The sequence below is a fragment of the Corythoichthys intestinalis genome, chromosome 1 (genome assembly GCF_030265065.1).
Source record: "Corythoichthys intestinalis isolate RoL2023-P3 chromosome 1, ASM3026506v1, whole genome shotgun sequence".
Taxonomy (NCBI): Eukaryota; Metazoa; Chordata; class Actinopteri; order Syngnathiformes; family Syngnathidae; genus Corythoichthys; species Corythoichthys intestinalis.
The window spans coordinates 50,222,511-50,235,778 of NC_080395.1; the positions used below are offsets into that span (position 1 = coordinate 50,222,511).

At 38.0% G+C, this 13,268-nt stretch overlaps 1 protein-coding gene across 2 annotated transcripts in view; it reads left to right on the plus strand.

The window, feature by feature from the left end:
* Nucleotides 1-11,724, plus strand: part of LOC130926697 (polycomb protein SCMH1-like) — a 32,979-nt gene extending 21,255 nt beyond the window's left edge. Inside the window, exons 8-14 of one of the 2 annotated variants that reach the window (XM_057851783.1) lie at nt 2,347-2,657; nt 3,145-3,283; nt 3,399-3,605; nt 6,722-6,895; nt 8,269-8,484; nt 10,250-10,404; nt 10,488-11,724. In XM_057851783.1, the coding sequence (XP_057707766.1) occupies nt 2,347-2,657; nt 3,145-3,283; nt 3,399-3,605; nt 6,722-6,895; nt 8,269-8,484; nt 10,250-10,404; nt 10,488-10,613 (1,328 nt within the window). In that variant the 3' untranslated portion in view covers nt 10,614-11,724. The remainder of the gene's footprint in view (nt 1-2,346; nt 2,658-3,144; nt 3,284-3,398; nt 3,606-6,721; nt 6,896-8,268; nt 8,485-10,249; nt 10,405-10,487) is intronic. The other variant, XM_057851794.1, reaches the window with a different exon arrangement.
* The last annotated feature ends 1,544 nt before the right edge of the window (nt 11,725-13,268 follow it).

The window sequence follows — 13,268 nt, forward strand, 5'->3', positions numbered from 1 at the left end:
GTTCTGATTTTCCATTTTCATTCCTTGTGACTCCATTTCTAACGCATATTTTTTAATATTCAAACATTTTCTTTTCCCAAAAACATTATTGAAATTTCTCTCACTAACATTTTTTAAGTAAATGCAGAGTTTTAGTTTCGACTGATGTTAACCATTTTGTTAACATCGGTAACATTGTTATTCATTTCATTGAATGCTACACTAGAACTTCCTTAGTCATTTGTCTAAAAATGTGCTAACAACAGCATATTTTGCCATGTTGTCAATTCTTATTTTAATTATACCCCACAGAACATTATTTTTTTGTTCAAATCACGTGGTTTCCTTGTGATATTCGACTGAATTCTTACGGGACAAAACTCCAACAGCGATCAGTAATTTATGTGCAAAAATAGCTCAGATTGAACCTGTGATCAAACCTACTAATCTAAATCAGACCTTTGGATTAACGAAGCAGTCATTAATGTCTTCTTGCAGAACAGTTTTCTGTTTTAACTTTCATGGATAATTATGAGGTAAAGGACGTGTGCAAATCTTGAATTGAAAGGCATTGTGGAGCATTGCCTTAAATGTCCTTAATTTAGGGCTGCCACAAGCGATTACATTAATAGTGGACCAATCACTATTTTCTTTTGGGATTCATCAAATACCTGGCACATACTGTATGTTAATCACGTTATCGACTGTTACAAATACCACTCTGGGCTTAACCTTTTAACTGTAAATGTGCATTGAAACAAAAAACTATACACTGAGAAAAGACTGACTATGAATATTGTGTAACTACCATGTGTAGCTTTTTCCCAAGCAAAAGCAAATGATTGTAAATATCGTATTTTGGTTAATTTTTTTCATCGAGGACTACAGAAATCATAGAATATTTACCGTTAGACACTCGAGGAAGAGGAATTGCGCAACTTTTCAGTAAACAATATCCAATCAATCAATAATAAACACTTAGTATTTTTCGGACTATAAGTTGCATTTTTTTTTTTCATAGTTTGGCCAGGGGTGCGACTGGAGCGACTTATGTGTGAAATTGTTAACACATTATCATATCATTTCTCATGTCATTTTCACAGTAAACCGCAGGAGGGTGCTCAAGGCCTGTGTTTCAACATTGGCGGTAACTTATAAAAACAAATAAAAACCACTGAGAAGGGCTGAAAAAATGGCATCGAAAAGAAAATCATATTCTGCAGATTCCAAGCTGCAAGTATTGAAATATGCAGATGAAATCGAGCAGCAGAAAGAAAGTTTGGAGTTGGCGAGAAACTTGTAAGGGTTTACTAAATTTGTTAGCATGTTCTTTATGCCATAGTTATCTGAATAACACTTAATAGCTATGCTACATTAACATTCCGGGCATGTTCTCTCAGTTGGTTGTTTATGTGTCATGCTAGCTTGCTAGCATGCTATATATTGCTCTCTATTCTATTTTTATTTTAAATTACCTTTCAATATGACATGTCTGTTCTTATTGTTGGATTTTTTAATCAAATAAATTTCCCCAAAAAATGCGATTTGTACTCCGGTGCGACTTATGTTTTTTTTCCTCTTCATTGTGCATTTTTGGGCTGGTACTTAGACTTACAGTGGTGCGACTTAGAGTCCGAAAAATACAGTAGATGTCGATTAATTTGATAATCAATTTGTTGTCGATTAATAGTGGCAGCCCTTCAATCAATGCGTGTTTGGATGTGTTTGGTGTGGAAGAAACGAATTGTTGATTTTCGTATATGTCCTTCCTTCAAAGGTTTGAGCTACCACTTGATGGAAAAAGAGCATTATTAAACAAAGAAAAAAACCCAACCCAAATAAAAGTTACCTTTTTAATACAGGGGTGCCTGTATTTTTGGATTTTAAAAAAATATATATTACTATGCTGTTTTAGCAATGCATGGAAGCACAGCAGAAAATATGCCATTTTAGCTTAGAGATACTGTATGAGAAAGCACTACTTCTAACTTCATCATGTCTGTGTAGGTGCACTTTTATTTGAATTCTACAGTAACAAAATGTGTTTTAGAATACAAAGTAATTGACTCAAAAATATTGTTTACCAAACTGTAGCTCTGGCATGTTCGTTAAAATGTAAGGGCTAAAATAGAACTGAGTCTTTCCTCTCTTTATGAGCTTTCCTGATTGGTCGACTGGGTTGTTAAAGGCTTAATAAAACACACAAAGTAAGTCATAGATCATGAGCTTGGCTGTCTGAGTCTCAGAGTGTAAGCCTTAAGTTGTTTTTAGTTACACCCAATATCTTTGTTCAAGTGAGATTTATTTGTACTTGTCGTTACCTTATGTTATACTGTATCTCATCGGATTTTTCTCCTCCTTTTCCAGTTACACTTCCAGGTGCCCTCCTTGCCCCCGTTTCGTCTTCCTCAACCTCTCTCACAACTCGCCGTTCCACCTCCAACTCATCCTCATCCACCATGCAGACTTCTTACCGACTGCCCAACCCTTTGCCGCCTCTACCAGTCCGCAAAGGTGTCCGAGGCCGCCGTCCTAAGTCGCAGACTATTGCTTTGTTGAAGGCTGCGGCAGAAGCTGCTGCGGCTGCGTCGCACAACGGTGCAGCACAGAGCCCTGTCCGGACCACTCAACTGGCCCCCAGACCACACAGAAAGCGAGGGCCCAAGCCTGGTAGCAAGGTGAGATGATCCTGGCTTTTTTTTTTTTTTTTTTTTGGTTAGAGTGATATGGAAAGATGGTTTTATATGTAGTACGTTGAACTCCAATTTGTCATAGTGGAGAACCCACCTGTGACATCTGAAGATTGTCATATACAGTATATAGACCTTATAACGTATTTCATATTTTAAAAAAATATATATATATATATAAATTCATACTTTTACATAAAGTATTACTCAACTCCTAAATCCTTTCATAGCGACTATTTTTGGGAATTGGAAAAAAAAAAAAACCTTAACCCAATAAAGACGTGGCATCCACATGCGCGGATATCACATTACGGCCGAATGATCACTGTCAGCTCTCCCAGCCAAAATGGATTGTGTACGTCACCGCTGGTAATGTCAGCCAATGAGTTAAATGAGTGCTCTGTAAAATGATGATGCTTATTTTTATGTTTCAACCCATTACCTTAAAAAAATGTTTTCTTCCATTCTGCCATAGAGGAAGACCCGGGTAGTGCCGTCACTTGGCTCATCATCATCATCATCAATTCCAGCTCCTCCACCAGAGACCAGATTAAGCACTAGCCATGTCTCAGTAGATAACCACCATAACAACAACGCAAATGTAGTCTGCACAGGTAAGTGTAGTAGCCCGCACAAAACACAGTAAGCACCAATGTATACACAAGTGCAACAAAATTGGTTGAAAAGCATATATTATATGGTTTTTTTTCCTTGGTCTTGTCCATGTAGTGTGCGTATATGTAAACAAACATGGTGACTATGGCCCCCACCTTGACCGCAAACTGGTGCAGCAGCTCCCAGACCACTTTGGGCCAGCACCTGTCAACGCAGTGTTACAGCAGGCTGTCCAGGCCTGTGTGGACTGTACGTACCAGCCCTCAGTGCTGCTGTCATTCCTACAGAGCCAGTCCCACACTGGAGGAGAGGTCATCCGAGGTTAGTAGTCATATACAGTGGGGCAAATAAGTATTTAGTCAACCACTAATTGTGCAAGTTCTCCCACTTGAAAATATTAGAGAGGCCTGTAATTGTCAACATGGGTAAACCTCAACCATGAGAGACAGAATGTGAAAAAAAAAACAGAAAATCCCATTGTTTGATTTTTAAAGAATTTATTTGCAAATCATGGGGGAAAATAATTATTTGGTCAATACTAAAAGTTCATCTCAGTACTTTGTTATGTGTCCTTTGTTGGCAATAACGGAGGCCAAACGTTTTCTGTAACTCTTCACAAGCTTTTCACACACTGTTGCTGGTATTTTGGCCCATTCCTCCATGCAGATCTCCTCTAGAGCAGTGATGTTTTGGGGCTGTCGTTGGGCAACACGGACTTTCAACTCCCTCCACAGATTTTCTATGGGGTTGAGATCTGGAGACTGGCTAGGCCACTCCAGGACCTTGAAATTCTTCTTACGAAGCCACTCCTTTGTTGCCCTGGCTGTGTGTTTGGGATCATTGTCATGCTGAAAGACCCAGCCACGTCTCATCTTTAATGGCCTTGCTGATGGAAGGAGATTTTCCCTCAAAATCTCTCGATACATGGCCCCATTCATTCTTTCCTTTACACAGATCAGTCGTCCTGGTCCCTTTGCAGAAAAACAGCCCCAAAGCATGATGTTTCCACCCCCATGCTTCACAGTGGGTATGGTTTTCTTCGGATGCAATTCAGTATTCTTTCTCCTCCAAACACGAGAACCTGTGTTTCTACCAAAAAGTTCTATTTTGGTTTCATCTGACCATAGCACATTCTCCCAGTCCTCTTCTTCGCAGACGGGCCTGGACGTGTACTTTCTTCAGCAGGGGGACCCGTCTGGCATTGGAGGATTTGAGTCCCTGGCGGTGCATTGTGTTACTGATAGTAGCCTTTGTTACTGTGGTCCCAGCTCTCTGTAGGTCATTCACTAGGTCCCCCCCGTGTGGTTCTGCGATTTTTGCACACCGTTCTTGTTATCATTTTGACGCCACGGGGTGAGATCTTGCATGGAGCCCCAGATTGAGGGAGATTATCAGTGGTCTTGTATGTCTTCCATTTTCTAATTGCTCCCACAGTTGATTTCATTACACCGAGCGTTTTACCTATTGCAGATTCAGTCTTCCCAGCCTGGTGCAGGTTTACAGTTTTGTCTCTGGTGTCCTTCGACTGCTCTTTGGTCTGGGCCATAGTGGAGTTTGGAGTGTGACTGACTGAGATTGTGGACAGGTGTCTTTTATACCGACAATGAGTTAAAACAGGTGCCATTAATACAGGTAACAAGTGGAGCCTCGTTAGAAGAATTTAGAACTCTTTGACAGCCAGAAATCTTGCTTGCTTGTAGGTGACCAAATACTTATTTTCCACTCTAATTTGGAGACAAATTCTTTAAAAATCAAAGAATGTGATTTTCTGTTTTTTCCCCCCCACATTCTCTCTCATGGATGAGGTTTACCCATGTTGACAATTACAGGCCTCTCAATCTTTTCAAGTAGGAGAACTTGCACAATTGGTGGTTGACTAAATACTTATTTGCCCCACTGTATGCACACACGGGGGGAAAAAAACCCGCAATTTATTATTGGTGGGTTTTTGTCTGGGCTTTAGTTGCAGTAAATGTGTTTTGTTAGTCTTGCGTTATGGGTTGAAATTGGTTATACAGTATTATCTTGCAGGGTTTAACACAGTTGATTTTGGTAATTTGATGCTGGTGCTGTTCTGTGAAAAAGCTGATTATTTGATTTGGAAAGGCTGGTAGAGCTTCAAGAGGCACTAAATTCATTTCCCAATATTCTAAACTCTTTCACCTTCTTCTTTAACATGTTTCTAATTGGTGTTTAGATCCTGCTTTTAATTGAATGCAGTTGGGAACTGTAAAAAAAAAAAAATCATGGGGTGTACGTTCCAGACTTTACGTGAAGTAGTTATAAGTCTCCGATGGAGAGATCACATTAACAACATTGTTTGTCCAGTTTTTAGGGTTGAACCAATCAGTTTTCTGGCCAATCACCAGTGTTTGAAAGCTATTCAAAGCAATTTTTGGTGATCCTGTTTTTTTTTTCATAGGCAACAGCATGCACCTTTAATACTCGAATTAATTTTATTTTACTGGAAAACGTTGAACATTACCTGTGAACCAAGACTGTCTTTTTATAACTGCATGCAGTTTAAAAAAAAAAAAATGAAAAGTTAAAAACATCAATACAAATTGCACTCCTTGACACATTAACGTAGCAAAGACCGACCGACGGTTTAATTATAAACATTATGTTAGGGTAAAAAAAATATTGAAATATCCAACTAGTGCGCTTATATGCTCATCTTAGTAACCACAAATGTCCATGACTAAATGATAAAAGGCTAATGTGGCTAACTACCTCTAGACACGATCGGCGGACAAGATAAATTCTATTTCTTTATGATTGACTAATTACTGTTCCCCCCAAATATATGAAATGGTCTCCAATCGATCGGTTACACTTCTACTAGTATTTATTCATCTGCTATGCCTGCGTACTATGATAAGAGCCACCACAGCACTAACAATGTTTCAATTACAATAGTTTGGCTTTATTTTAGATCGTTAATAATCAGTACACATTCTCTGCTGCATGTAGGGAATCAACCAGATCAAATTGGAAGTCATTCAAAAATGAATGTTAATGACTGCGCGTGTGCATTTTGGGAAGAAATTGCTGGCAGACAGGAGGAATATAAAAGACAATGCCAGTGGCCACATCTGATATGAGCACTGGGACTGTAATCAGAAGTGACATGTGCATCTAACCTGTTTTTGGATGCTGGGATTGAGTCTCCCTTGAGGGGGACGAATTGGGAAAGCTCTGGGTAAATAGGGAGGGGCTGGGGGCGTTAATTTGTGTGTTTGTGCAAGCTTGGCTTGGGTGGGAGGGTGTTGCGCAGATTGAGGGTTGTGGGTTTGTGCTGATAAAAGGAGGGCGCTTAACCCCAAACCATCTGCTGTTTTCCTTTAACTGTGGATCCATTCAGCCTGTGTGTGAGCAGGTGTGAGTCTATACGGTGCACGGACTCATACAGTATGTGTTTTTGTTGTGTCTTACAGTGCGCTCCGAGCACGGCATCCGTTACGTCAAGCTCCCGTCTGTCTCCAGTGCGTCCACTGTTCTGAGGTTTTTGGAGAACATGTGTCAGCATCTCGAGAGTGTCAGTTTATTCAGCTCGCAGCCTTTCAGCCCCTTTAGCAAAAACACACGCTTCTTTGAAAGGACAAAGTCAGGTTTGTAACTATGATAGATCACTACTCAAAAACGTGATGTGTGTTAAAATGTTAATTTATTATAGCTTGAAAAATACACCATTGCCTGCCTACATTAAGTACTCTTTTCCCTTCCAACACTTTTTTTCAAGGACCCATCATAATTTCTATGCTAATTAAAAGCAGACAAAAAAAAAAACCATTTGATGTTCATCTCCGTCAATGGCAGCTAATGAGTTAAATATACCGTGCATTCATACTACGTACGTGTACCTTAAAATTGTTGCCCTCCAGCTAATAAATCACAAATTAATAAAGTTTTTTGAGAAAAAAAATGTGACGTTGCATAATGACATTGTTATCATTTCGGGTAAAAAGTCATAAGTATATGAGATTAATGTTGTAATTTTCCAAGATAAAATTGTGCTATTAAAGTCTAAAACCTGAACCAGACCAGACAGTCAAATTGTAATATTTTTTCTTTAAAGAATACAACTTTATGATCATTATATGTATTCAAATAAAACAGAATGACAGTACTGTATATCTTCACATCATCAATTACATTAGTGTTTTTAATCTAGCACAGTTGCATTCAAACGCTAAGTACAAAATATTTTCATTTAGTAATTTTATAATGTATAAATATTTTTATGGGATGTACATTTAATTTGAATTACTGTACTCTTATTTGTTTATTTATTTTTTTAAAAATTGTCATACTTGGGCTTTTTGTAATTAATTAATTGGTGCCAGTCACCATATGTAGGTTTGTATTTTTGAAATGATACATTATAGCAATTGAACATTGCTTTGTGAAAAGCATAAAAGCATTAGAGCATTTACATTGCTCAGCTTGTAAACCATACAGTCATCTTAAATTAATTAATTTGTTAGATTTGGCTTCATTTTTTATTTTTTTTATGAATTTTGCAATTTTTACTTCTGACGTGACATTAACCATTATTCTTGTACATCAAGGTTATAAAGATAAATATCACGAAGCGTAGAGCTAAGGCAAACCAGAACGTCTCACACAATGACAGCTTTAGACACCTGTCAATCATGCAACAAATGTCTGAATATATTGTTCAATCTCTTTTATAAAAATTATGTTGTGAGTTTGTCAGTGTTCTGGCACAAAATGGTTCATTGAGCAGTCCAAAAAAAATTTCATTAGGACTCCCTGTAGGCTGCAAAAAATCTGTGGAATAGCAATTGTTCACTGTTTACAGCATGCTGAATGTTTATGTGCCATATTCATATTTCGAAACAGGGAGGTTTGAATTGTAAAATTAAAAAAAAAAAAAGTGAACGTATCGTACTATGTTATAAATTTCAAATCAGTCATTTTAAGAAATCAGATTTCATGTATTGTCGATCTCTCCTTTCAGAACCGCTATCTCACACAGAAAACAGCTCATCTAACAACGATTCCAAAAAGGATCCCACTCCCAACACGCGACCCCCTCACATAGCGCCGGACTATCGAGCGACCAAGAGGGAACGGCCGTATTACGCCTCGCACTCACACACGCCTCCACCTTTAAGAAGAGTCAGCTCTAACCCAAGTGAACTCGGACAAGTGCCCGCACACAGACGCGTGGAAGGTAGGATCACACAGCACATTTTTATACATATTTTTGATTTAATCTAAATGTATTAATATTGTTTTTAAATGGTATTGTAAGGTTTTTGCAAAAACACAAGTAGATCTGTCCTGACTAGTCGACATAGTCGACGTCATCGATGGCATAAATGCGTCGACAAGCACAACATCCCGTCGACTGTTAGTGAAGGGTTGAGAAAATATATGGGTGGAAAGTTGAGGACGGTCGGTATGCAAGTGAGAAAAGTGGCACAGCGCCAAAAAAGTGCATCAGAGTGGCCAAAACATTGACTTTTTTCAACCAAACAAAGGAGGGAACACTGTTGTGTTCTGTCTGTTTAATGCCAAGCTTGACTGCACGTCAGCCGTGAATGAACACCTAAAGCGCCGTCACCCAGTTGTAATTTTGAAAGACGACAGGTTATTGATGGCATATGAGACTCCAATTCCTTTCACAGATGTTTATTGGTCATCAACACGCCATAGTATTAAAGTTGAGACATACAAAATAAGGAAACACACCTATATTAAAGACTGGACCGTATAAGTTAGCATTGCTACATCAAGGCTAATGGGGAAAAAAAGACAACCTACTTTTGCCTGCTATAAAACATTGGCAGTTTTCTCCAAAACACAAACTTTCAGTTAAACATGAAAAATCGCTGGTTAACAGCATTTGCAAACGAAAAAAAAATTGAAAATTTTTATATATATATATATATATATATATATATATATTACTGGCACCATATGGAATGACGAAAAGTGCTTTTATTGTGGAGTGTAAAGCTCACGGTTAGCGGTTTAGCGAACCTACTTCCGGCAAACATTTCAAAATAAAAGCATGTCATGTTCGTCTTATAAATAACGATTTCTGGAGTTAATCCCACGTATTTCAGAATTCAGATTCTACATTAAGAATAGCTTTAAAATGACACCCTTTATGAAAAATCTGGTTGGCAATGAATAATTATTATAATTATTATAATACTATAATAGTCGTGTGCTATAATGATGGTAGACATTTTTTTAAAGAATTTTTTAAAAATCATGTTGGAAAGGTGAAATCAGTGTTCTGAATCTGTTTACATTCCATTCTTTTACACTAGTTAATGCTATCAACATTTGACCTAATTGTGTTTTTGTGATTTATTATTGTTATTTACATGTTTATTTCTACTTTAATAAAGAATTTAAGTGTTCCAAAATGTTTTTGTGAATTAATAAGCGTCAACAAAAATTTAATTGCTAAATTAGTTAAAAAAAAAAATATATATATTAAATTAGTCAACAAATCGTAAAAATAGTCGGCTGACTAATCGGGAGAAAATTAGTCGTTTGCATTTAACTCTCTGACATCACTAGACGCTAATCCATTTTGACTGGGAGGGGCTGGCAGCTGGCATCTTTCACTGCCAGCCTCTTCCAGTCAAAATGGATTGGACGTCTAGCGCTGTCAATGGCACCGAAGCATGAGCATTCACAGCCAGTTCGCCCAGTTTAAATGAATTTGACGTTTGTTGTTATCAATGGCAGTAAATGAGTTAAACAAGATAAAATAATTAAGCAACTTAAAAGTCTTAGTGGGGGCCATAACCAGAATGTATTTTTTATTTGATTAATTTTGTTTCATGAACATTTTATTAATTCATAATTCAGCCTTTCCAGCCAAAATGAATGTTGTTAAGTTCCTAAAGTGAGAAGCCACCTTCATTCCTGTTTAATTCTAATTGGAACAAAGCTCATTTTCTTGTTATTTTCTCCAGCAGCTAGTTCAACAACTGGTCCAGACCACGTCACACAAGACAAGGAAAGTTCAGGGAGCGACGCCTCTTCCTGGTCTGTTGATGACGTGATCCGGTTTGTTCAAGATGCTGACCCGCATACGCTTGGTCCACATGTGGAGCTGTTTAGGAAGCATGTGGGTACTCCAGTTATGTCTAGTCTTTTCTTTTAATAGTTGATAGTTGTCTTGCCTGCTAAAGTTCGTTTGTCTCTCTACAGGAGATCGACGGTAAGGCTCTGATGCTTTTGCGCAGTGATGTCATCATGAAGTACATGGGACTGAAGCTGGGCCCCGCACTCAAACTCTGTCATCACATTGAGAAGCTGAAACAGACCAAACAGTAAAACGGGCCATCCGTTCCCTCTCACTGGCAAACATAAACACAAGTATGTGTTTTTGCACAGGGATGAAGCACTGACGGAAGCAGCACACATGTCCGTCTTTGTGCTCTTTTATGTACTGTACATACCGTGTGTACATTTGGGGAGTGTTAGCCGTCCGCAGGCTATAGTCAATCAACAGCTTATACTTTCTTGGTGTTTTGTTTTCTTTCCAAAACATTCTCAACATTATACTTTTGATATTAGGGCAAAAAAAATATTATAGCAGAGATGTCTTGGTAATAGTTCATTACACAGATACAGTATGACGAAATAAAACATCAAAAATGTAAGTTCAATGCAAGTTCAAGAACATCTTTTTGGTCTTAGTTTCACACGGGGGATTTCGCTCGTGACCTCAGTATTTTTGCTCTGATATAATCTATTTTTTTATTTCACCAAACATTTACTACGTCAAAGAAGTATGTTTTTTGATCATTAGCATAAGTGTAATTAGTATCTAATATCTGCAAAGGCATGTTTTTGTATTAAGTCTTTTTTGCCTTAGCATGAACATCTGGCCATTATTTAATTTTAAGCACACAACCTCAGACAGACACTGTAGCTTTGCTGTTTCAACATTTTTACACTGACATCGAACACTCACTGTTGTGATGTTCGCCTACAATGCAATAACATTTCTGACTGATTGCTTCTTAGAATGTAATAAATAGGGCACTGGAGTGTCACAGTCACATTTGTGAGAAGTGAGGGGGAATGTCCAAATGTCGAAGGTTAATAGGAAGAGCTGACAAATATTTAAAAAAAATACTGAATCCATCATTTTGCTGAAGATCTTGCACTCCTGCTGTACTTGCAAAAAAAAAAAAAAAAAGTGTGTTACTTGTCTCCTCCATGAGCTCACCGGTTTCCAACTTGAGTTTAGTTACTGTATTACGTTTTGACAGTTGCTCATATGATAACTGGAATCTTGCAAGTATTAACATTGAAAATAAAAAGGCAAGGTCATTTACTGCCATAGCTGTACTCAAAGTGTTCCCAAGACAGAAAGTTTGTCCAAATATGCCAAATGTTTCTTAGACATTTTATTGTATAATAAAGTGTCTCAAGCTTGTGAATATTCCCGTTCATCGATCCTAACTGGACAATTCAACACCATGAAAAAGTGGATGAGGTGTGAGCGTAAACATTTTTCTTCTTTCTAAAATGGGATTATTTCCAATGGCACCCGAGCGATTGATTGGTTGTTTGCTGGAATATTTGTGTTTTTGGGGGGGGGGCATCAGAAAGCTTTTTTAAACCAAATGCTTGCTGTAGCCTCATTCCACACTGTTGCTCTCCATAGTGGTGACGAGTTGATACTTGAAACCATCTCGCTTTAATGTCAAACTCAGGTTTTACTAGGTTCTTGGATGATGTTTTACAGTAGCATTTATGTTCAGCCTGCATCTTAGAGGAGCTACAATATAATCAACTATGAACTGTATATTTGAAATGCCTTGTAATTTAATGCCCTGTCGCATCTTGTGTGTATATATATATATATAAACTTTTTACTCTCCACTGTTTATTTTATATGTCTGATATGCATTCCCACAATTAAACATGTTCACTTTTACGTCATCTTAGTGTTTGAGACCAACAGCACAATGATAAGACAGAACTATCGCTATTTTTTTCACTCTTGAGGATTAAGACTTTAAATAACTACATCACAATGCAGCATTTCCCTGTTAATTTTCATATTACCCCTTAGGAGTCCCACCCAACCCCCCAAGTTGGTTACTACTTGTCTAGTTTGTCAATAATTAATTCTTACACTAAAACATCAAAGAGCACAGATGTGTGGGGAGGGTGAGTTTAGGGTGTGGCAGGGCAGGGGCTGTACAAAATAATTATTTCCTACTTTAAAGAATGGTTTATAATCCTTGTTGTAAATATTAAATTCAAGTGATTAACGGTAGACTTGGGGATGTACATAGTATTTTAATTTTTTTTTTTGGGGTCCAAACCATAGGCGGACTTTGACTTTTGTGGCAGGAGGGCAAAACAGGTTGATGACCCCGAAACGCAGTGTCAGCAATAAAATTACCTTACAAAAAATATGCTCGAATAGTAGCTTAGCTCATGCTTGTACATACAGGCATCCCAGCTGTGTGTGTACATGTGTGAGCGCATGTGTTTTTCTGTCTTACCTGGTGGAGAAGTTGACGCAGCATCTTTTTGACTGAATATTCCAGCGAGGAATATAATACTGTGTTAAAAATTAGCATTGTTTCCCCATCATTTTTCAGGGGAATTCTAAATCAGGCAACTTAGGACAGATACGCTTTTGGCCAAGATCGTCGTTCATTGAACGTGGTACGCCAGGTAGTGGCTCTAATGTACAATGAGCGTCTTTAGTGGGGCAAACTGAAACTCTGCTCACCATTTTAGCGGTGCTCTCCGGCGAGTCATGGTCCACATCTTCAATCCTTCTCGCTCAGTAATTGTCGCTTTTGAAAGCTTAGGTTTGAAAAGTTACGTATATCCATCTTGCCTCTTCTATCCTCAGGTGGTTTTGGCTAAGCAAATGACCGTCTCTAAGGTGCTTGTCACATGATCTGTTTGAAAAATAATTTTGACCCATTATAAAAATGTTTTTTGTTCATTTGATTC